The sequence below is a fragment of the Scatophagus argus genome, chromosome 1 (genome assembly GCF_020382885.2).
Source record: "Scatophagus argus isolate fScaArg1 chromosome 1, fScaArg1.pri, whole genome shotgun sequence".
In the NCBI taxonomy this organism is placed as follows: Eukaryota; Metazoa; Chordata; class Actinopteri; family Scatophagidae; genus Scatophagus; species Scatophagus argus.
The window spans coordinates 22,125,378-22,150,143 of NC_058493.1; the positions used below are offsets into that span (position 1 = coordinate 22,125,378).

A 24,766-nucleotide genomic window follows, 5' to 3' on the forward strand; every position below is an offset into this window, starting at 1 on the left:
GAAAATTGTATATGGTATAAACTATAAACATGAGTCCAATGTCTTGCACAAATTACTTAATGACTGGTTCGTTGATAATGTTTAATACCGACAATATGTGGTAATTCTTTTCATTATTTAATCTTCTTATGCACCTATCTACCAGATATGCACTGACAACATTAAACAACATTTCTGATATTTTAAAACCAGTAAAAGTATTAAGTAGCATTAAAAAAAATGTCTGAGCATCAAAGCCTTTTACAGTATTAAATATTAAAATGTCATACAGACAAATACAGTTCTTTGGATGAACTCAACTGAATTTGAACTGTATGACTGGAGGTGATCCTGGAAAAACACTGTACCTCTTGAGAGAGCCTAAATGAAGTTTGAAACTTTAACAATTAAATAACATTTTAAGGTGTTATTAAAATAGTCTGTATGTATGTAAAAACGGGTTATGATTGTACTCTACAGTGTTCTATGATTTCTGTATGTGCTTATACTAATTTTGTACTGAGTGCATGAACCATATATAAGTAGTACAAGTACTGAAAATTTACTACATATAAGTGCACCTGACTGTGGTGTCTTGTAGGAAAAAAATAATGTTTGAAGTTCATTTAATGTAGATTAACATTTGTAAATTAAATTAATTAAGTAAATTTCATTTAACTATACACAGACTACATAATTTTTACAAAAAAAGTATACTTAAATACACATACATACAAGTTAATGATGCATCAAAGTAACACTCAGGTTAACTATATGTCAAATTGTAATACTTATGTATTGATAGTACATTAAGTATCAAAATAGCACACTTTTTGTACATTCACAAGGAAGTATACTTAGTATACTACAATTAGGTACAATTAAATATATTTTTACTATTTGTACTGACTATACAACTGTATGGACAAAAATCTTTGACAACACTTTCACAAATATACACATTTAGCAGTTGTCAATGTTTGATGCATGCAGCACTGGCGAAGGCACTGCTTCAGTGACAGCAGTGGACTCAAAATCCAGTTTGTTCACCGTCACTGTCCTCAAAGGCTTTGTTAGTTTGTCCGTTACGGTCTTCATCGTAGGGATTCTCTGCACCTGCTCCTGCAGATTTCCTGCAAAAATATAAGAAAATGTCAGAAATGTTTGACAGTCACGCCGGTAATTAGTCAAACATGGCAGAAATAAAAGCAAACTCACTTTTTGCGCTCTTTGACGCCAACGATGACGAGGTAGATGCCTGCTAACACCACAATTCCCATGACCACCCCATATACCACCAACCACACCACCACGGGCTGCTTCACGGGAGGGGCCAGAGTTGGTGGGATCCCCACGAACTCCAGCGTCTCGTCATCCAGTTGGAAGGCATCGTTGATTCGGCCTCGGCATAACCTGGGATCGGTATCAAAACGGGCTTATTATTGCTCACTTCTACAGAAACGTCACACAGAGTTGATTCTATCAATCTTCAAAAATCCGGATGTCAGGAATCATATAAAGACTAGACTAAGTCTGACACTGTGGCACTGTGCCCTGAGCTAAATGCTAATATCAGCATGCTAACATGCTTTGAATGGTAATGTAATTTGTTTTGCAACTATCTGGTCATAAACTCATGTACTGGATAAGGTGAAAGCAAACTGGAAATGCCCTGATGATGGTACAGGACGAAAAGCTGAGGGATAAACAAAATTACAGTAATTCACCCCAAGGAGGACATAAGCATCTGCACCAAAACAGTCGTCCTATCGGTGTTAGATTCACTGTCTGGTGCTCATGTGGGCCTGTATAAAATTTTGTGTCAAGTCCATCCTTTAGATGTTGAGATATTTTACTGAATAAGTGAAATCTTTCAACCTGTTGATGGCATTACAGGAAAAATCAGAGGATCATCAGTGTCAGTAGAGTTAGTATTAGTGATGTCTGAAGAAAATTTCTTGGCAATCCATCCAGGAGTTGTTGAGATATTTCAGTCAGACAGATCTACATTGCCGACCATAGAGCTGGCTTGACTAAAAATCAGCTGTGTAATTAGACTTCCAAAGGCTGTTTTGGAAGTCTGAGAAACATTCAAAGTAATGCAAGTATACTGCACTCAATGTGATTAAAATACACTTTGAATGAAATTAGTGCCTCACCGTATGGCAGCCTCTACATCCTCCTTTGGAATATTTATGGAAGGAGTTGTTGGGTTAGTGACCACAAAGCTAAAGGAGATCCTCTCAGTCACCGGAGACGTGAGGACGTCCTTTGATCTGCGGGTGCAAACCGAGAAACGCTCTCAAACAAACGGAACAAAAGGAAAACAAAGCATAAAGCATCTTCATATTTTTGGCATGGCAGTTGATACTGACGTGAAGAGGGGCACGGTCCCATTATTTTGGTAGTAGTACTGCCTCAAAGCGTACGCAATGTTGGCCTTGAAGAGGTACAGCTCATTGTCGTTCCAAGTGTACTGAAACAAATTTTTATTAAAATAATGGACTTTTCATATCAATCACTAAAAAGGTGCAAAATCAGCCAGATAATTTAACTCCACTATAATTAATAACACTGACAGTGATTAATAATACTCACAGCATTATCACCCATAGCAGCCTTCAAACTAATCCTCACTGTAACGGCATACATTGAATCTGAAAATAAATGAATAAATAAATAAAACAAATCATGGCTTTGCTGAACACACTTCTCATTATTGCTCTGTGCCGCGGCCACAAACAGGAGCCGCCGCAGCAGCAGGAGTTTCCAGCAATCACACACATTCTCTTCAGGAACCGCACTTTCTAATAAATGAATTTGCTTTGATCACGCTGAAACAAAAATACCAGTGACCTAAGTCTGTGTTTTTTCTACTTCCCTAAAATTATCTGAAGGGATTTTTTTTTTTTTACTCTGTTGCAGCAAATATTTCCCAAGAAATAACATCAAGGTTTAGTCACAGTTCTTACATAATGGTAGAAGACTTGTTTGTCCACTCGTACAGTTTATATGCCTCCGGAGCTGCTTTTCAGATCTATCCAAATGTTTAATTTACTTTGCTAGGAGTATACTGAACACTACATAAACACAATATGGCAGCTTAAATACACTCAATGCATATGAATTTGGTGGATAAGAAAGCAAATAAGCATTTTACCCAACATTAATAGTGAAAAGTGATTGTTACTTCAGTGGTAGTTTTTTTGTACTCACATGGATCTATTTTTGTCTTCCAGCCTACAAGCCTGCTGTGTTTCTGGTTCTCTGTCTTCAGCCAGTCATGAAGTTTTTGGAAATACTCCAGCAGGGGTCTGGCATCCATCCTAACATCACCAGATATTGTATGCAAAGCCTGGGTCCAGGACTTTGACCTTCCCAGTTCTAACATGTTCCTGCCAGAAAACATTGATGGTGATGATGGCGATAGATTACTGCTGCACTTGTACACGTGTACCTCAACAGTGTGATATAATGTGCTACAGCAACGCAGAAATGAAAAACTTCAAAAACTTCAAAACAGGAAGTTGTCCATACCTCAGTTTAGTTCCTGCTGCTGTAGAACCAGTAATGTCACATGATGACAAGGGACCTGTATGACCAGCGGCATCGCAGAGGGCCTTTTGGAACTGAAACTGGTAGATGGTTCTTGTGAAGTACCTGAATTCACAAACAGGGACATGAACACACACACACACACAATGATGATACAACCGTTTTCAGCCTGGACCCTGTGGTTCCATCTTAATCTTTATATTTTATTCCTTTAGCACTCGGCTAAAGAATCTTCTTCACATTGCCTTCCATATGCAGGCAAAATACACAACCAAAAGAAAATCTCAAATCCATCCAAAGAATCAGTGAGTCAAAAGATTAAATAAAAATGAAGTTCGGATTTTGTTATGAAGTTTTGATGCTTGAATGTTTCAGCATTTCTTATTCACTTTCGGCCTCTGCTTTGGTTGCTTTCAAACTGGGAATGACAGTGCAAGTATTCATGCCAATTGGGTTATCATCACATGGCAGCTGAAGTTTTACTATAAGACGCTTTGTAGTGAAGAGGCCACACGTTGGGCCGAACTGTACAGCATCAAAGAAAACAAGGAAGAAAAATAAATATATGTGAGCAGAAAACAGAAGAAGAATAAAAAGAAGTGCAGCTTTACAGTGGGAGGCTACCTGATGAAAGAATAGTCTCCAGACACATGGAACAGAGCAGGAGGGTCACAGTAGGTCTCATCTCTTGGCACTGGCTCCACCACCCCAACCAGCTCCCTCCTGTTATGACAACAGAGAGTCAGCACTGATGCAGGCTGATGCTGTAACCGCAGACCTGCAGTGAAGCAGCCGCTGAGCACACACAACATGAAAAGCCACAACACCTGTCTGCAGTATATCCAGCTTTAACGCCATGACCCCCAGCTGCTGACACTGATATGAGATGTGAGCAGATGTTTTTAAATACATGCTACCAGTGAATTTTCACAAGTTATTCACAGATGCTTCACATCTGTCTCTGCTTACTTCATCTCCCACCAGCGCTTCATCCATTCATCTTTGGTGATGTTCCCTGCAAACGCCTGCCATCTCCATTCCTCCAGCATGTAGGTGAACGGCAGTGTGGCCACAATGGTGAGCGCCTGTTTCAGGAGGAAGTTGATCTCTGTTTCTGCAAAGGCATAAGAAAATGGTTGAGGATATGCAGTAGTCCAAAGATATCAGCATAAGCTTATCTGATGATAAGCTTATCTGATGTTTAGCTTTGAACTACAGATTTTTTACTGTGGAAAATAATCCCAGTTGTGTTTAGCACTTTATGACACATGCGTCAGACACTTAAAGTACATGACAGTTTGCATAACATTTAGCAGAGGGCCCAAGGTCATGTCATGCTTGATTCGTTGAAGTAAACAACTGAACATGGGTGTGACATGGTCCATCCAGGTGACCAACCAATGATACCTTGGTGTCAAGGTATCACTGATACCCAACCAATGCTGATACCAGTTTTCTCCAGATTTTCATTGGTTTAGGCCAGGAAAAATAATTACACTAAGCAGCTAAATGTCTGTCTACTGTCTGGTACTGGGTGGGTAGGGTACAATGGAACTTCGTTAGAACTTTCCTGTTTCCCTGCAAGTGGAAAAGATGTGGAATTTTCAAGGCCAGAAAGACAAAACAAAGAAAGAGCAGATTTGTGATCTGGCTAACGGGATACCCGAGGCAACAGGTGTAAATGAGGCCATAGTCATTTAATCCTTTGTTACAATTAATCTTTGATTGTAGCAGCTCGAATGTTTTGGAGAGCTGCTGGAGAACTGCCCATCAGAAGTACCATTATCATAAATGAAGTCAGCAGGCAGGAGACCCAGGCTCTGCAGGTGTTTGGGAGTCGCAGCAGAGAGGGACATGATTTCTCCGACAGCCTCGTGGAAACCCTCGTTGGCTCCGTCCCTCAGGAGGTAGGACAGGTTACGGTAAGCCATCTGGTACTGGTTGTGACCCATCTCGTGGTGCACTGTGAGAAAGTCATCCATGTTGACCTCTGTGCACATTTTGATCCTAAAGACATTGCAGGAGAAGAGTCGTTGTCAGCAGTTATAATGTGAGACAGACATTGGCATAATGCTGTATCAGACATAAAAGATCAGTAATAAAGTTTGCGTAATAACATATTTCTGATGAGTCAGAGGTAACAGTGAGGCCCCAGTTCAATAAAATTCAATTCAATTCAATAAAGTCCTTGACTAAGGATACAAGTCAAGTAACATGGTTTCAGGGAGAATATATTTTCTTTATTTTAACCCAAACCTGAGGAGCCATACAGCCTGACACCTGGACAGAGATACATTTTGCATGTGAACAAACTTTAAGACACTGAAAACAACCATATGGATTAATATTTGACTTTGGTTATCTTTATCAGCATGACTCAGAGACTAATCAATATCATTGTTCCAGGAAGGTCAGATTTATAGCTTTCATGTACTCCTTTTTATATATATTACTCTTATCAAAGCTGTGTAAATATATATATATATATCATCTCACGTGGAAATAAGGACAAGAGCTGCATAAAGTCAACTGATATAAATGTAAGCTTTTAAATGATGGCGATAAGGTATCTGCTCTTAATCAGTCAATACACAGGTTTTATTTCAGATTCAGCAACTTCAGTTTTAAGAGATTTTGCTGCATCTTTCTGCATGTGTGAATATGTGCATGTCTCTGGATTTGTCCTACCTGAAGTCCTCTCTGTTTCCCATGTCCCAGGCTGTGGGGTGACAGACCACTTTGCGTCCATCGTCAGGCTTCACCAGCATGGAGTTGCTCCAGAAGTTTGGGAACATCTCGTAAAGATCTACAGACATGAAGAATTTCTCTGCTTCCTTGAAAAGCTGAATCTCGCTCCAGCCCTGAAATTTAAGTTGACATTTGGTAGACCCGTTTCAGTTTCCAGCACTACATTGTCAAACTTATTCTTAATATTTCATGTTTTGTGTGTGTAAAGTACAAACAGAGTAACAGAATCAGTTAAACTGCAGTGTACCTTCTCCACCATAGTTTTGCTGACATCAATATCTGTTTTTTCAGGGTAGGGGACTGACAGAGAGTACAGGTTGGTCCAGAATCTTCCCCACATGTCACCTGAACAATCAAAATAAAAAGGTAATTAGCTTTCACTCATAACACTTTAATATTTGAACAGGGTTTCCTCAGCTCCCGTTTTATTGAGTCCTTTGTTTGCTTATAACATAAGCAGCTGTAGTGTGGATGTGTGGGGTTATTGTTTTTTATAGAATAAAGCATTCAGCGTTAAATTATTCTTTGAAAATACACGAATAAAGTTTGATTGACTGACTAGAAGTAGACACTGAGATCAAGGTGAGTTTCAAGGTGATCTTGCAAATTTACATCCTACATTGAATGTTTTTATCCCATGTAACAAAGTTTATTTGCATTGTTACAACATCACTAGATAACATTTCCTCTAAATGTTAGAATAATGTTTTTTTTTTACCAAATATCAAAACAGGAGCAGCTTAAAGCTTCAAAATCAGTACGTAACACTCATTTCTCAAGCTGTCACTCAACATTTTTTCATGCTCTTCAGTCAAACAAGAACAAAGTTGTAGTGACAACACCTGGACGACAGAGGGCGCCAAATACAAGTTCTGGACTGACACTTGCTGCTCTGTCTTTCTTTTCTTTTTATCTGTGCCTATTTCTGTTTGTGTTCTTTTCTAACTTCCTTCTTTACACTTTTAATATATTTGTATTCTGTGGATGACAATCTGAGAGGCCATCAATTAAAGAATTTCATTGTGTGGTGTAACTGTTTGTACATGGCGATAAAGCTTTCAATTTGAATCTTTAGTGAAGTTAATGACTACGAGATGTTTGCTTTTCCTAAAACTAGGATGAATTTCTGTCACAAATTCCTTCAAAACACATGTATATATGTATTTGTATATATGTATAGAATGGATCTTTTAGTATGATTAATTTTACATGTCTGGTGTGAATAAAATCCTCAACATACCCAGCAGGTGGGCTGGCAGTGGTCCTTCTGGATCAATGTGTCCCGGGTAGACCTCCATAAGCCTGGCTCTCACGTAGGCATGCAGCTCCTTGTACAATGGCAGGATCTGTGGGAAAAAAAGTAGTAAATTCATGCCATTTCTCACTTCACACAGTCAATGACAAACTCTACATTCTTACTTTCACTAATGTAGATGCTCTGAAACGTGAGACATACAATCAAATATCACACATACTTGTTTGTATATAGAACGGACGTCTTCCATCAGTTGGTTTCTGGTGTACTTGAACTGAGGGTCGTCCTCAATGGTCTCATAGTTATATCTCCAGTAAGCTCCATAGTCTTCAAAACCTGCAAGTGTGTGTGTCAGAGATGAACACAATCCAGAGAAAAAGCGTTGCGTAGTTTATTTTGGAGAATATTGTTGCTGGTATTACATGAGTTAGACATTCAGACGTTAAGATGAACCCCATGCTAGGCCCCAGGATGCAACATTTCTGTATCAAGTAGCACATTTTCTTTGAGTTGTATCACCGTTAAGTTTGGAAGCTTCATTCTTCAGATCCACATAGTCCTCGTACAGAGACCTCATCCTCTTCCCCACCTCCCTCCTCCAGCCCTCCCACACATGCAGGCGCTCGGCGTAATTTCGGCTGTTCGCCATCACATGTTCCAGGCCTGTGAGAGGAAATCAGTGACAGAGTGCAGTGATCTCAACACAAGTTTGGTTTTTCATTAAACATGAAATATAAAACACAGCAAGTAGAAAGTCTGTGGATTTTAACTAAGGTACAAACTTCAGATATACTTCTATTCAACTACATTCGATACTTGAAATACATTTTGCGGCCATCTGTAGTAAGCTTTTGAATGTAGGACGAGTATTTTTCATTGGGGCACTGCTACTTTTTCTCTGTACTTTTTACATAACTGTATGATCAAGGTGCACTCTAAGTTGTGGAACACCTGACCGTTGCACCAACAGGGTCTTTAATGACAGCTTTTCAGCTATAACAGCTTTCACTCTTCTGGGATGACTTTCCATAATTTGGGGGTGTTTCTGTGGGAACTTTTGCCTGTTCATGCAGCAGAGCATTTGTGAGGTCAGGCACTGATGTTGGACTTAAAGGCAAGTCATGCTGGAATAGAAAAGGGCCTTCCCCAAACTGCTGCAACAAAGATTTCCATTCACTGGAAGCAAGGGGCCCATTGTAGCTCCTGAAAAACAGCCCCATAACACACTCTAATTCAATACCAAAGAGGTTTGTCCCAATGCTTTTGTCATTATAGTGAATTTAAAAGTACATACTCCTGGTCAAGCTGGTCAGGGTGGAGCTAACTACATATCTACTTTATACACAGTTGTGGACTTTAGTCCAGAGATTTATTTATTTATTTATTTATTGGACTTTTCTTTGGTGGTACAGAGAAGCATAAAATGGAAATATTCCATTTTAAACCTTTGTACAAAATTAAAGAACTACACATGAAGTGTTCATAACATTATTCCCCTATTACATAACCCCAGTTCAAAAACCTTAATAACCTTTTCTCACCAGTTTTCCTTTTCTCTGTGACAATGTTAATTATAAACTGCTTTATCTGACTGGTCGACAGTAGCAGGAAGCCATAACTGCTCCTTATTAACAGAGTGTACCTGGCTCCAAAGTCTGGCAGGTGAGGGGATCATCCATGAGACACACTGTCGCTGTACTGTAGATTGTGTTCATCTCACTCATGACCTTACTCAGCTGCAAGAAGATTCAAAAGATGTAGTGTTCAGGTTAATGTGATAGAATTAAATCACACCTGCTGTAGCAACACAGTCCAGAGGATGAAACATGCGCAGCTTTTACAAACATGAAGTTTTATATTTGAAACACATATCTATGCATACATGAATAACAGAACGAAATTGAATATGGAGTCATTGTCTTACGTGTGCAGCTTTTTCCTGGGACAGGGCACCAGAACCTTTGTCTTGTAGGGAGATGAGTTGTAATTTGATTTCAGGATCCTTAATCTGGTCAATGGGATATTCCTGGGACAATTCTGACATCTGGGTGTAGAAATTGCTCCAAAGTTGCCCCTCCTCTGACTGGGTAAAATTAAAGACAGACACATCAAATTATACAAAATCATTACACCTGATCTGTTTATTGTGAGTCAACCTGGTCAACCTACAGCAGCGACATGATCTGTATTTTAAGGGTGCTCACCAGTTTGTCTGAGTTCTCCTTTGTGATGTTGGTGTTGTAGGCCCATGATGCCAACGAGTACTGGTATATACGCTGAGTGGCCTCCTCGTCAAACCTCTGCAGGAACTCCCTTGCCTGGTTCTCCACATCTGACTGGGCAGAAACAGAGCAGGACAGGAACAGTGTTACAAGAACCCAAGCAGACATCTCGACTGCTTCAGCTACATCCACAGACAAACTAACTCTGACAAGGACGGACGCTGGACTTTGTTAAATGCTTTCAATAAGCTTCGCTGCTGCCTTGGCCTTTGGACGGCAGAGCCATAATCGAGGGTGTATCTGAGTTTTCATTTACAGATAGGACATTTCAGAAGATTGGTGGACGTCACTGGGCTGTCTTCAAATGCCACAAGGGGGGGAGTCTGTGTTACATTTACACTCTGAGACTTTGAGTTTTATTTGTGTTACATGAGTGAAAAAATTCAGTCTCACAACATGACAACACATCAAACTCTTTGGTCATGAAACTTTAAGCCAGAAAACAGGACGATCGATCTATAAATTACAATAAATGCATATGAACTGTGATTAAAATTTTGTACCTCAAAGTACACAAAAACCATCATAAAAACCACCATAAACCATTAAATGATGAGAAAAATAAAGATTTTTTTTTTTTACCCTTTTCTAATAGGATGTAATTTTTGTGATTATTTGAATCATTTTATCTCCAATATTGTAGAATATACTTCCTTTTTTATGTCCTATTTTTTTTTAATTTATTTCATAATTCTATTTTTTTTTTAAATACGAATCAGTGGTACTAATCGAAGAACTAAAATTTGATCTGAGCAACAACAATGTGAGAAAAACGTTTATTGCATGTCCATTTCTATTAAATTGTCATTTGTCAAACTAATATGACACTCTGAGGAGAAAAATGCAAGGAGACAGGGAACAAAAGTAGGTGGTGCAGGTGAATCACCAGCATATAAAATGCAAATCGCACACACTTCAGCCCTAAATGCTGATAAGAAATCAGCCCTGAGGGCAAGGTTTATAGTTTATTATTCATTATCACCACCAAAAGATTATTTAACAATTTATCTCTCTTCCGCTTTCTCGGTTTTAAATCAATCAATAATCTACTAAAGCATCAATAAAACCAAAACATGACAACTAATCAGTATTTTGTTGTTTTGTCAACAACAGTAACACAAAATCAATCCAAGACAGCTCTCAGTACACCGGCTTTAGTTTACAACTTTAGAATGAAAGCTTGTTCTTGGATTTTATTTACTTATTTGTCCTTTCAATGAGCCAATGGATTGATTATGTTTCCATTCTGGCATTTTGCTTTTTACATGCCTGGGAACATTAATTTGATGCAACAGTGCCTTCCTGTGGACAGAGTCTGTACCATCATCGGGCAGGTTCATATTTTTTTTTCAAGTCTGTCTTACTCCTGAACAACACTTAGACACATATGTGCATTAAAAACCGTAATGTTTTTTGTTCCTGCTGTCCATAACAGCTGTGGGACAGGCCACAGCAACCTGTTATCACTCCTTATTAAAATATCCCACCATAGCTTCACCAACACACACCCAAGTGAAGGTCCCATCAACCAGAGGGACTGAAAACACCTCTGTGGTGTTGCAGAGCTCTTAGTTTGCAGTGCGACTGATTACATCTGTCACATTAATTTGGCAGAGCAAAAAAGTACAATGCTTCCCTATAAAATGCAGTGAAATAGTATAGAATTACATAACATGGAAATACGTAAGCACAAGTACATCAAAATTGTACTTGTACTTGAGTATATGTATTCTCCACCACTGCTGAGCTTGATGTAATTTGACTCTTCCATGTAGATGTGTAGATTTGAGGAAAATGTTGTCCTCTGGGGACACAAATAGTTTTGTAGGATCCAAAATATCTAATTCATAGAATTTAAAGCAGCAATCACCATATCTCATGTTCATAATAAAGAGGAAAGAGGGTGAAACAGATATGAAGAATTTCACACCATCTGTACAAGTATCTAATAATAATAGATAGATAGATAGATAGATAGATAGATAGATAGATAGATAGATAGATAGATAGATAGATAGATAGATAGATAGAAATTAGGTTGTCATAGCAGTCCGGTATACTTCAATACAGTAAAACACACAATGACACAAAATACTGGGTATAAAAATAGAACAAAAAAAGGGAATAAAACACAGTAAAGGGTACTTGTATGAAAATAAATAAATAGTAAAAACAGTATCAGAATATAATATTGTTCATTCCTGTTGACATGCAGCGTTCCTATAGGCTCATCATACGTTAAAAAGTCACTGCGCTGTGTGTTTATTGTTTGCTGGGATGAAAACAGGGAACATTTTACAGTTTGTGGCAGGCTCGTCTCTTTGGCAGCTCAGAGTGAGGCCCGTGATAGGTTACTGTCAATCTGTGCTGCCTCAGATTTGCTGCAACAGCAAGTTTACTGCACACATGTCTACATACAGACTGAGCCTCGAGGCTGCAGGCTAATCACAGTGAATGAAACACACAACAGCCAGGCTTAGCATCCTGGAAACTCACGATCAGCGGAAAAAAAATGTGTTCACTGGACATCATTCAGCTACAGTAAAGGCTCCTGTTGTAGGTGAACTTTTCGGAGAAGTTTACAGTTTACCAGTTCAGAGGGCATTAATTTACATTTTTTTTCAAATGTGCTTCAGTAAACTTTATTTTGTCCTGTGCTGGTTAAAATAAAATGCTGTAAAACTCCACAATCGATGTTCTAAAGCTGGAGTTTCTGAAAAAACAAGCAGACAAGAGGAAAAAATAGAACAAGTCATGAAGTACCAAAGTGATGAAGCAATGTTTCACAAAATTTCATGATCAACTATGGGAAATTCTTAAGCCAAAGTTGTGACTGGTTGTCTGCTGCTTACAAGCGATACCAATCAGCTATTGCAGCAGGCTGAAGCACCTGCTGTTACCTGCTCACCCACAGCGGGGTCTCAGCTCTTAGGTTGTAACAAAACGCTCCCGTGTCACCGAGTCCTGACTTGATGAGATACTTGGATCTGTATTCTGATTTTCGTGACCCCTCCCTGTCTCTCACATCTCCAGGTTTTACCTCAGTCTCCTCTCTCATCCTCTCAGCCTGTTCACTGTTCAGGCCACAGAGCCAGGCTGCATCAATCCCCTCCGAAAAAAAATCAGCCACAATAAGACCGGAAAAGCAAGTGCAAGTCTACAAAATAAAAGCATAAAACGAGCATACGTGGTATGAAATAACAGTTGTGTAGTTACAGACCGGACTTTTCAAGATACAGCTGTTGCTTTATGAAAAATCTTTTACGTATTTTCTATCAACCTCGTCGCTGTTTTCAGAGACTAATAGGTACGCGATATCAGCTTCTTATTGTGAATTATTTTTGCGGTGTTTCCTTTTCGCTCCGGCTGGTCTGACGCTGCGCGGAGGCAACCCATGATCGCAGACTCAACACGCATCCTCTCACCACTGACCTGAGCTTAGCTGTGTCCTGCATGTGTGTGCATGTGTGTGCGTGTGTGAGCGGGAGTGTGAGTGATCCCCAGAAACCAGCAGCAGGATGGAGGATGTCAAGGAGAACCTGGGAACTTTGGATTGACGCCCTGGGATAACGCGCGGTCGGCCTGAACCTCAGCGGGTTTCTCGTGGATTTATACATTTGGATGTTGTCTCTTTCCCCCTTTCCCCTTTTTCTTCTAGGCAGTGGGAATTTACACTTGGCTTACAACTCCGTTTATTTCTGGCGTGCAAAATGCCATTCGCCAAAAGGATTGTGGAGCCGCAGCTTCTTTGCAGGCACCAGATCCCCAACGATGAAGATCTGCTTTTCGAGGACCTGTGTGCCATCAGTAACGTGGTTCTGTCCCGGACCTTGCGACAGCTGTCCGACCTGGCCAGGCACGCCTGCTCCTTATTTCAGGAGCTGGAAAACGACATCATTAGCACCAACCAGCGGGTCTGGGTCCTCCAGAACAAAATAGGCCAGATACAGCAGACTGCCAGTGCCCTAGACCCTAAGAAGGAGGCAGTGCGTAAGTAAACCGCCACACGTGTGTAGCCCTATTTTTTTATTTTTTTTTTAAAGAAATGAAAAAAAAAACACCTTGTGATTTTCACCTGAGCAATATGTGATTTTATTCATTCATGTGTGCCTTCATGCTTCGAAGGGCGCCCACCTCAAAATTATTTTTACCCAGCTGCACGCACACCCGCGGCCGCGCTCTCACCCCCCCCTTCCCTCACCCTCCTCCCCCAACTGAAACGTGTCACACGGTCGCATTTGCACATCTGACCATCGGGTAACACAGAGATGCATTTTCACAGCGCAGGATTGTGTCGACTGCTCATTCATTTGGCGGTCCAGACTCGGATGTGTGTGTGTGTGTGTGTGTGACCGTCGACGAAGGAGGGTGTGTGTGTGTGTGTGTACGCTCACAGGCAGGCAGGCAGGCAGGCAGGCTGCGCGGAGCGGAGCGGAGGGGCGTGTGTTGCCGCTGCATTGGCTCAGCATCGCAGTCTCCTTACTGCGGGTAGCGCACACCTGAAGCATGTTCATGCGGTGCTGTCGTTCAGGCTGTCGTTCAGGGTGTGAACAGATGAAGTTCAGGGTCGAGTATGTGTTTAAAGGCTCTTTTTTTTTTAAATGGAGACGTGTGTTCGCGCGGTGTGTGCGTATGTGTTCGGGTTTTCACTGGCGACTCCAAGTGCGTCAAATCCACCCTTTCCACATGCAGCGGCACCAACACAGTATCATCCATGAATCCAGATTGCAGGGTTAAACCTTTCAGGACCAGATAGACAGGTGTTGCTATAAGCCCAACTGCACTGGACGAATCACATAAAAAATAACCGTGATTGGCATCAGTGAGCGACTGTGCAATTCAGTGTAACAGCGCGTCCTGCACACAGCATAGGCTATTATTTATGTCCTCTGCAGTCCCTTCAGTGTAAGGCTTTTCATTTTAGACCATCCGTTGTAGGGATTTTAGGCCACTTCTGTGAGGCGGGATTCATCACTGCTGTGGGTTATCATAATCTGGGACAATCAAAGAGCATTTTAGGGCCTAGAGCTATAGGCTCTTGAACTCCGTCTTTAGATTTACCCCCCCACCCCCACTCCAACAACACAAACACACACACACATACACACAGATCGACATATGTGTGAGTGAGGATGTCTTTATTGCATAAAACAGTCTTTCTGTTCTGCTCTGTTTACTCCTGTTTGCCGTGGATGAATGAGGCTCTGATGTGACAAAGATTGTTTGCATCTTCCAGCAGAAGGGGACAGATATTTATATTTCCACGCTGAAGTCCTTATACAGTACAACACTCCTAAAGTCTCCCTACACGAACCCACAGCAGTACACTCAGTTTCACTATTTTGAAGCCGTCAGCGGTGTTAAACCCAGAAATCTGCCTGTCTGTTAGACTTGTTGTACTCAGACATTTGTGCTGTGCTTCCTTGTCCCTGAAGCCAGTCAAGACATCGAAGATACGTGTCACTTAGCGCATGCTTTTCCAAGAGTTTTGTGAACCTTGAATCCAAGGCTGCCATACTGAGTTCACACAATACATTACTTAATTATCTGGGTCGCCCAGATAAGAAATTAGAACAAATAAAATAAAATTCTAAAATATAAAATTTTGCTTATTTTTCAGAATTTTCTCTGATCTCTTCTTCTCCCTTGTGAAATGCTGTAGGTCTCCCTTTCAGGTCTCTATGTTCAAATGAGACAACCTGAGAGGTTAAAATCACCCTTTAAACTACAATTTTTTATAGGCAAAAAAATTTGACACTCCAGACAGAAACGAGTCCAGATCTCCAGGTTATCAGTTCAAAAGTTGGTTTTAAATTAAAGCTTTGTTTCCATGCATTAAAACTTGGCCGATGTCAGACATTTAGAACCAAATTCTCACAATACGACCACAGCCGTGACCCACATCTACAAACCCTCCAATCAGAAAGCAGTTTAAAACGATGCAGAACATGCAGGTGAGCTAAAATATTTATAACAAACCCCATTTTATAAAGACTTTTATGGTGTCCATTTCTCTGGTGCTGAAACCAACTGGTTTCATGATCTACTCCACTTCCTGGTGGGTGATGCGATGACACATCTGTACTTGCTTCCATTTATTTTTCTTTTCACATTGTAACTGTACTATTCACCAGTCGTGCTCCATGTGTGGTAGACATGTTCAGGTCTGTTAAGACAGCAGCATGATCATTTGGCAAGTCAAAATCTGGGATGTTTATTCATCCTTTGTCTTCTTTATGTTCTGTAGGTATTTCATTCAACACATTTTGGAGGGAATATAAGCTGCATTAACTCTTTTCAGCGTTACAGCAGCAAAGAAGCAGGAAACATAAGTAAAATAAAGCAAGATGAAACAAGTAAACAGACTCAATCATCACATTAGCATTATTACACATAAATATCGATACTATGCAGTTTAGTATACAAAATGAAAATGAAATCTTGAATCAAATCAAAATGACTCAGAAAGTTAAGAAAATACTTCCTCGGCCTTGGTTTGGGACTTGGTTTGAGTCCTCTGTAGACCAGTGCTCTTACTTGGATGTCCACCAAAGTTTTGCTATTTTTATTCAGCTTTCAAAAGGGGCTATTATCTTCTCTCTTGCTCTCAAATGGCAGCAATAACCCTAAGGAGCTGAATATCTCTTTGTGTACACACAGACTGAGATTAAATGTCAGTGACAACAGAGTTTCCTTCACTTCAGTGAGGAGTGTATCAAGATTCAAGGCAGTCAATATGGAGCTAACTTGGATTGATCTTGAACATGGCAGTAGGCTGTGTTCAGATGGTGTTCAGACAGTGTGTGTCTGTCACATTCATTTAAAACAATGTGTTGTGTTGGACATTTATCAAAACTTGTTCAAACAGTCTGTTCTAATTGTCATCTGATAGCACTAGCAGAATTAGCAACAGTATCTATCCACTGACACATGGTGTTATCTGTCAGAAAGTAAACCTCATGGTACCTGGCAACCAGTTTTCACTCATCTGAATATTAAGTCCTTAGAGGAAATCCAAACATGCAGCGAGATCCCGTATCACCCATGCCTGGTTCATAGAATGATGGAGGGTAATGAGGATACCCAAAGATATTCAGTTTATTATCACAGAAGTCTAAGAAGACTAGCAAGTATTTATATTGAGGGGTTGAAGCCATAGAAAGTCTGGCATTTTTTGCTTTTCAAGATGTCAGTGATAATTAATGGCCCATCAAAAATACTTGCAGTGTGGGTTTTCTGTCGGTTGATTGGTTGTTGGAAATCACAATGGACCAATGCTGGACCACTGTTCCACCATTACTTGTTTTTCCTTCATTTTATCTTACTTGCTATGTGCAGTTGTCACACAGCAAATGCACACAACCAAAAAAAACTGAAGAATGTACGTTTTCAAGGAGAGCATTTCTAATGTTTCAGAAAAAAAGACTAAAAAATGAGCGCAATGAATGCCCATATGTTATGTTATTATTCTCCCCAACCCGCCTGGCAACTGGACAGTTAAAGGACGGTCACCACTATGGCATCAGTTGAAGTATGTCAACAAGACACTGTCTAAAATTGTAGTTAGATTGTTAAATATCCAAGTAATTTTGAAATAAAACTGCTAAAACCGAGGTCTGTGACACATGATGAGGATTCAAAGTACAAAAGGTATTAATGGACCATCACCTTCAGAAAAGACTAGCAGACACCCACCTGACCACTACTTCAAATGTACATCGCAGACGAAAACACACTGGACAACCCTTTTTATACAATAATACTATGTTTAAAATATATATGATATTTGACATCAGCCTCCTACTGTAGATGCTGTCCTAAACAGTTGTATTAACTCAGATACCACTTAAGTGGCAAAGAACGTAACTACGTGGCAAAATCTCAACATTGACCCTAACAGAATCAATTTGTGAAGGACCTATTGTAGTTTCCCTTGTTGACGAACCACTAAAAATATGTAATATGATAAAAACAACAAAAAAACAAAAAACAAAAAATAAATTGTGTTGCCTCATATCAGGCGTGTCTACAAGGCCAGCAATGGCTAGCAGTCACTTTAAAGGTGCAATTTGTAAGATAGTTGACCATTGAGTGTCGTAAAATACAGACGCTTCGGGTTGGTGGGTCGGACTTGTCAATAACCCAAGGCATCAGTATATGACGACCTTGGACTCGGCAATGAACTTCTTACAAGACGCACTTTTCACACGACAAGTTTGGGTTCAGGAGCAGAATCGCACACAGCATACACAAACTCCAGAGCTGAACACAAACACACACACGCATACACTCAGTCACTCACTCACTCACTGTGGAAGGGATTTTTGCGTGAAAATATGGCTCTGTAACAAATATACTGTACTGCTCTAGCAAAACTGGTTCCTTCCTGGTATGCCATTAAAGCAAATTTGACTTTGAATTTGAAAGAGTATGGCCTGTGGCAGCAGAGGACTGCTCTCACTAGTCTGCATAGTAACAGGAAAGAGAGAGAGAGAGAGAGAGGTCTACTTTAACCTTTCAGCTGAGTCAATCTCCTTTTCTCTCTCTGGCTGGTCGTATACTTTACAGCTAGCATACATCCTGTAGTGTGCATCACACTGTTGAAAGTTAGCTGTGGACAAAATGAAAAGAGAGAAGGACGGAGAGAGACTGAGAGCTAACAGTGTGGTGTGTGAGTCTCAGTGATCTGGAAGTAAATGTGTGTGTTTTTTCTGTCTCTCAATTGCAAACACATACAAAAGCACCTGCAGTAAAAAGAGGAATGGAGACATATTTACTAGCTTTATATTTTTTTTTTGCAACTGAACAACAGGCTTAATCTTTTCAGTGTGTGGTTCAGGGATCTGATTTCAGCCACACGAGGAACGTTAGGATGCACTCTGTCCAAGCACATCTTGTCTGTCTCACACCTTACCCCCCCCACACACACACACACTTCTTGCACCAATTCAGATGTTTTCCAAATCAAATATGTGTGATGATTTATGTGCTCTTGGGCCTCTCTTGCAGCCTCTTCAGTATCTCTGTCTCTGCCTCCATCTGTCTTTCCCTCCATCTTTGCATATCTGTGTCCATTCTCCTCCTCCTCCTCTCCATCCATACCTCTTCCCTCACTGCCCTACTTTCCCCATCATCATCAGCACAGAGAGACTTCTGCCTCTTGACAGCGTATTTAATGTTTAATGCACTTTGATTTCCACCCAGACACTTACAAGCCTGAGAGGAGAGAAGAGGAGAGGAGAGGAGGAACAAAGTTTGATAACAGAGTGAGGGGGGGGGAAGAGAGAGACAGAGGAAGATATGGGAAGGCCATGGTAGTAAAGACTTCTGATGTGAAAGCAGAGTGAAAAAATAAGATTCTGAAAATGGTTTTAACGAAGCAAGAAAAATGGCAGTAGAAAATGCTGACGAGAATATTAAAGAGCAGCACCCACTTTTCATTTGAACATGCCGACAGTGGTAACGTACAGCCATGCTAGCAGCTCTGCGATGCTGTGCTTTAAACTAACTGCTAACCCACTGCTGTTTAACAGGTCATGCTTAACATATTCACTAAGTGGTGCTGAACACAAAGCACAGACAAAGCTGAGGCTGACTACAACCTCATTGCAGGGATGCAGACAGAAACTGGAATTTTAACCTTGTGCTGGCACAAGAGAAACTACAGGTTACAATCTACAAACTACAGGTGATGGGTGGCCACAGACTGTGGGTGTATTATAAGAAGTGGATACTGGATTTCAAAATGGTGCCCACTCAACTGAATCAAAATTGCTCAGCTGGCACATGACCCAAAAATGTTTTACTGTTTCCCGGTTTCTAGTGTTTCTTTCCTTGGCAAATAAAAACTCATTTTTCCCAAATATATATTTAAAACAGGACCATTCACTGGTGTTGATATCTGGATCCAAAAATCCCAGAGTGACACTGTGAAGACAGAAGATCAAAATAAAGCGGTTGAAGTCAGTAACAGAGAGGATTGGGGAAAGGAGGACTTAAATCATAGATAATTCCTGCAGTTAGAAGAAAAAGGAAGATGAGAGTTGTGACCATCTTCCCTTATACCCTTATTTTAATTTGCCGTGTTGCATCTATTTTTGTGTGTTTATGATCGTGTATGACCGAGTAACAAAGAGATACACAGGAATACCACAACTAAATCAGAGCATATGGTCAGCATATGTCCACTTATGTTACCACAGAAACATGTGGGCATGACATGTGGGGAGGTCACGGGGGAGGGATGTGATGACATTGCGTGCGCAGGGATGTAAAATTATGCTGTCACACAGTTTGTTATTATTATGAGCACAAAACAACAGAGCACCATGTTGCAGCTCTGAATACACACATACACACACGGTTTATGTTATTCAGCTCCTCAGAGTCTTATGTCATGGAGAGTAAAAATCATCATTTTCTGTTCTCATGGCCCAATTACCTCTATGCTAATTTTGGCTAAAGTGATTCCATTGTCTCATGTACAGTAACACACACACACACACACACACACACACACGTCATGCTTTTAGATCAACCCTCCACAACCAGCAGGTAAACACTCACATACCACCCCACACAAGCACAAACACACAACGCACATGAAAATACACACCCAAGGGCATCACATGCACAAACAACCCGCTGAACTCTTTCGAGCCTCTTCTTTCTGTCTCTCATGTTTTCATTTGATATTCTGCTTTAAGTGCCCCTGTCTCTGTTGCTACTGCAGCCTGCAATAAAACATGCATGCAGAACCTCTTGGTCTGTACATCACAGCGAGCTCGGGCCGGCTGGATGGCTGGCGCGCTTGCTTTCTGGAGACGATTCCCCGTCTGTGCAAGCTGGCCTCTGGCTCTTTCATGTTTTTGTAGTTCTGCTATTGCTGAGCAGAAATAAACAAAACTACTTCAAACTTTGGCTCATGTCATCAATGACAAAATATTGGCTCTATGAAGCACAGACTGAAGGAAACGGTTGCTCACAGCTACAAACTGAGTAAAGGTAAAGGTATGCCTGCTTTACACATGAATTTAATATTTAAATGTTAATGTTACATCATGGCTATTTCTATTCTTCAAAAATGAATAATGTTTAATAGAGGTTGACTGCTGAGTAATCCAGTGTTAGTTATATTTTATTTAATTACATGTATATGTATATGGTTTGGCCTGGTATTTGACGATGTGGGAATGAGACTCAAAAACGAAGCAGCTTTGCTTATTGCACCCTTAAGATAGTTAGATGCTCGTGTAAACTGGATCCACACAGTTGGGACTTTTAGAATACGCTACAAGCTACAAAACGGGAAAATGCTTTCTCAAATATAAATATTTCTATATTTAATATTTCTATTCAGACATGATGCATTTAAGTCCTTATCTTGATTTCACATCTGTTTAGACATGCAGACATTGTACATCGTCCAGAACTGGTTAAACCACTTTTAGTTAAATCAAGTTTAAAAGTTTTAGGTTTAACTAAAGCTTTTGTGATTCCTGCTCATGAATTTGCTTTAATAAATTACATCTATACATCACTAACAGGATTACGTTCCTTTGGTGACTGTTAGCAGATTGCAGCAGGTGGTTTTGCTTTGGTTTGCAAGGTTTACAGAAATTTGCGACTGAGATTTGTCGTGCTTAACACAGAGAACCAGGTGACCCATTTCACCCTATTTCTAGTATCTATACTATGCTAAGCTAATCAGATGATGGTGTATACAACAGTATAAAAATAGATGGTGACAGCTGTGTTGCTTTACAGTTCTGTTTGGTGGTAAAACTTGACACTGCAGCTCAGTGTGTCGTTCCCTTTGTGTGTGTGTGTATCCAATATGTCTTTCCATGCATAAATGCTCTCCAGTGTGCGGGTCTACATGTGCACATTTTTGTGTCAGCCTCCTGTGACATGCAAAACTGAGCTGTCCTGAACTGCTATCATCTCTGTCAGGAGACCCCATCATCATCACAGCTCCACCCCCAAAACCTTTGACAGATGGCTGGAGAACAAAAAAAAAGGACACACTCAGCAAACTCTGTGTCAGTGTGTGTGTGTGTGTGTGTGTGTGTGTGTGTGAGTGGACATCTCTGTAGTCTATTGACTCCAGCATGTAGTGCAGTAATGCCATGAGCAATATATAGTTATATAATGTACATTAGACATCATAGTTACAGCCATTAATTAAGTTATTCGTTTGCATATAAACAATGTAAACAGGTCCTTAAGTGTCTGCAAACTTAATTCCATGTTGGCAAATGAGTCACAACAACTTCTAAGTTTGCAACGTGAAGCATTAACAAGGTTTACCCGTGCCTCAAAATGAAAAATTGCAGTCAGTGGAGCTGAAGCAAAGCTTTGATCAACTGAAAATTAATCACATTCTATTTTTATCTTTGTAAACAGAATATCTCGTACTGATGATTGGACAAAACAAAACATTTGTGGGCGCAGCTGGGTCCTGGGAACTTGTGATGGGATTTTAATGACATTTTATATTATTTGAAATTGAAAATAGTCATTAGTTGCCTAGTAGTTAGAACTGAAAAAATGAATTTATTAACCAGTTAGGCTTTTAACAGAAACTCAATCAGCAACAGTTATTCAGTCAGTTAAAAATGGCAAATAGTCTCTGAATCCAGCTTCTCAAATGTCAAGTTTTTTTCTTTTAATTGCTTCTCTTCTATAGCAGTGAAAATGCAAAATCTCAGTGTTTGGGACTGTTAAATAAACGATTTAAAAACGCTGAGTGGAAGAATTGTTTTATCCAGACATTAAAACATCTGAAAACAGCTGAAATCCTTCAGTTTAGACTTGGGGATAGACAGAGAAGCACTGGAGATCACTGTGACTGGGTTTTGGAGGGTGGGAGTGTCAGCAGCTGTGGGGTATCCACAGGGAGGACGGGGAAGAGGACACAGGACGCTTATTCAAGCTAAAACTGATTGGTGTTTAAGGTTCAGTCCCCGGGTAATAAATATCACCTAAAGAAATCTTTGAAAAACTCTTTAGTGATGGACATTAAATACTTAGAATTGATAGCTACATTTTTATGGGCTTTAAAATCAAAATGAAAGTCAGCAATGGTTAATCGCTTTACAGACACAACTGTCTGTACACCACAGTCACAGTTTGCAGCAGGTTAAGCTCTAAACCAAACTCCATACAGCAGAGAGACAATGCTGTCAATTTCGCATAACTGACCTAAAATAAAAGTGTCCACGTAATAGTTCATTCTGCATATTTCTGTGAGTTATGAACCTTTTTTTCTCTATAGTTTCTGTTTGGAAATTTATTTACAACAGTTAGAGCAGAAAAACAGAGACACACTTTCATTCTTCGTCTATCCCTCACCCTCACTCCCTCCCTCCCTCGCTCAGTGATTTCCTCTCAGCATCACAAGAAAGTCTCACACTGAGGATCTCACAGATGGACGTTTTTGGTGCTTAGCAGGGGTGCTGCTGGCAAAGAGCAGTCACGTTAAAACAGACAGGGATAAAAGCAAAAAGAGATGCAACAAGACTGAAGAAAATAAAAACGTGTGGGGAAAAATGGAGATAATGATCATAAAGAGGGATCATTTTTTTTGCTCATCTATACAAGAGACACACTAATGAAACAGATTAGTTAAATTCACAGGAAGTTGTGCTTACAGGTTTTGTATTTAAGTTATTTCTCCATTGGCTCTGCAGGACTGTTAATACTCCCCCCAATGGCTGGAATGACCCGAGCTGTCAGTTGTCGCAGTCTGGTATTACCAGATGACAAAAATAGGATAGGAAGCCAATTATATCAATAAAGTTGTGACCATGTGCTTGAGCAGGGTTCGGAATATGGACAGCAGAGATTATGAGTATCAACTGGGGATTTAGGGGCAAAGCATGGATGGTTGAGATGATTTTTTCACAGACGAGCTTCTGGATGGACTTAGCAAACTATCGACATAAGATGGAAACAGATGGAGTAAGGAAAAAAGCTTAGGAGAGGTTGTCTGCTGCTTGTTTTAAGGACTGAGCTGCTCTTAAGGAGTTCCTTAGAAACAGATTGCCTTTTGTAAGAACCTTAGCACGCCATAAAGAAGAGCCAACCTAATTGGACTACTAGCAACCCCTGCCTTAAAGAAGTCAACATGCTCACGGTGCTGTGCAGGCACGTATGTCTGTATGACAGAAGGGAAAACTGCTTTTTGGTCTTCAACAACATTAAAAGTATGAGAACACGCATTGTAGATAAAACGAAATTTTAAACATGCTTATTTCCAAATTAGAGAGAAATCTGTGCTCATTAAAGAAACTTGCAATTGGTTGAATTGCACGGCTGATACGGTGTATTAAGGCGAGGTAAATTAATCCAATTTCACAGCGGGCTGGTGAGAGGTGAGGACAGCCGAGCCAAGGCTGCACTAATTAGCCATATATCTGTCACTATCAATTGTATCAGTAAGCCTACCAAAGCCAACCACTTTCTTCTGCATCACACACAAACACATGCATATATGTACAACCACACAAATGCGCTTTTCCTGCACAAACAGACCCTCTTTTTTGTTAAGAAATAAAAAAAAACCCCTCCGAGTCCCTCACAAAGTGTGCAACGAGCGGTGACAAGTAGATAACAGAGTGAATACGTCCTGTGTGCAGACTTTGCATGTGTGTTGTATGCACTGTGTCCTGCTCGATGTGTGCTGTAATGTACCTCTGGATGACAGGCCAGAGATGCGTTAGCAAAGTGCTGCAGGCAACCACAGCTGTTACAGAGGAGAGGAGAGGTGAGGAGAGGTGAGAGGTGAGGTTATAAGGGGAAAAAATGATTGGCTGGAAGACAGTCGTACAGCCACGAGATGCTAGCAGCTCCGTGAGGTTTCACTTGCACATGCTAACAAGCTTACAGCGTTAACATGCTGATGTTTGGCAGCTGAAATGTTTATCGTGTTCACCATCTTAGTTAA

At 40.3% G+C, this 24,766-nt stretch overlaps 1 protein-coding gene across 2 annotated transcripts in view; it reads right to left on the minus strand.

The window, feature by feature from the left end:
- Positions 1–105: 105 nt before the first annotated feature.
- ace2 (angiotensin I converting enzyme 2) overlaps positions 106–24,766 on the minus strand; it is a 50,406-nt gene continuing 25,745 nt past the window's right edge. The window contains exons 3-20 of one of the 2 annotated variants that reach the window (XM_046391864.1): positions 9,742–9,873; positions 9,462–9,620; positions 9,180–9,273; positions 8,057–8,200; positions 7,758–7,873; positions 7,523–7,628; positions 6,530–6,627; positions 6,223–6,395; positions 5,315–5,541; positions 4,504–4,648; positions 4,159–4,257; positions 3,517–3,639; positions 3,196–3,374; positions 2,578–2,636; positions 2,355–2,455; positions 2,139–2,255; positions 1,198–1,392; positions 106–1,112 (exon numbers count right to left, since the gene is read on the minus strand). In XM_046391864.1, the coding sequence (XP_046247820.1) occupies positions 1,010–1,112; positions 1,198–1,392; positions 2,139–2,255; positions 2,355–2,455; positions 2,578–2,636; positions 3,196–3,374; positions 3,517–3,639; positions 4,159–4,257; positions 4,504–4,648; positions 5,315–5,541; positions 6,223–6,395; positions 6,530–6,627; positions 7,523–7,628; positions 7,758–7,873; positions 8,057–8,200; positions 9,180–9,273; positions 9,462–9,581 (2,199 nt within the window). In that variant the 5' untranslated portion in view covers positions 9,582–9,620; positions 9,742–9,873 and the 3' untranslated portion in view covers positions 106–1,009. Of the gene's footprint in view, positions 1,113–1,197; positions 1,393–2,138; positions 2,256–2,354; positions 2,456–2,577; positions 2,637–3,195; positions 3,375–3,516; positions 3,640–4,158; positions 4,258–4,503; positions 4,649–5,314; positions 5,542–6,222; positions 6,396–6,529; positions 6,628–7,522; positions 7,629–7,757; positions 7,874–8,056; positions 8,201–9,179; positions 9,274–9,461; positions 9,621–9,741; positions 10,063–24,766 lie in introns of those variants that run through there. The other variant, XM_046391854.1, reaches the window with a different exon arrangement.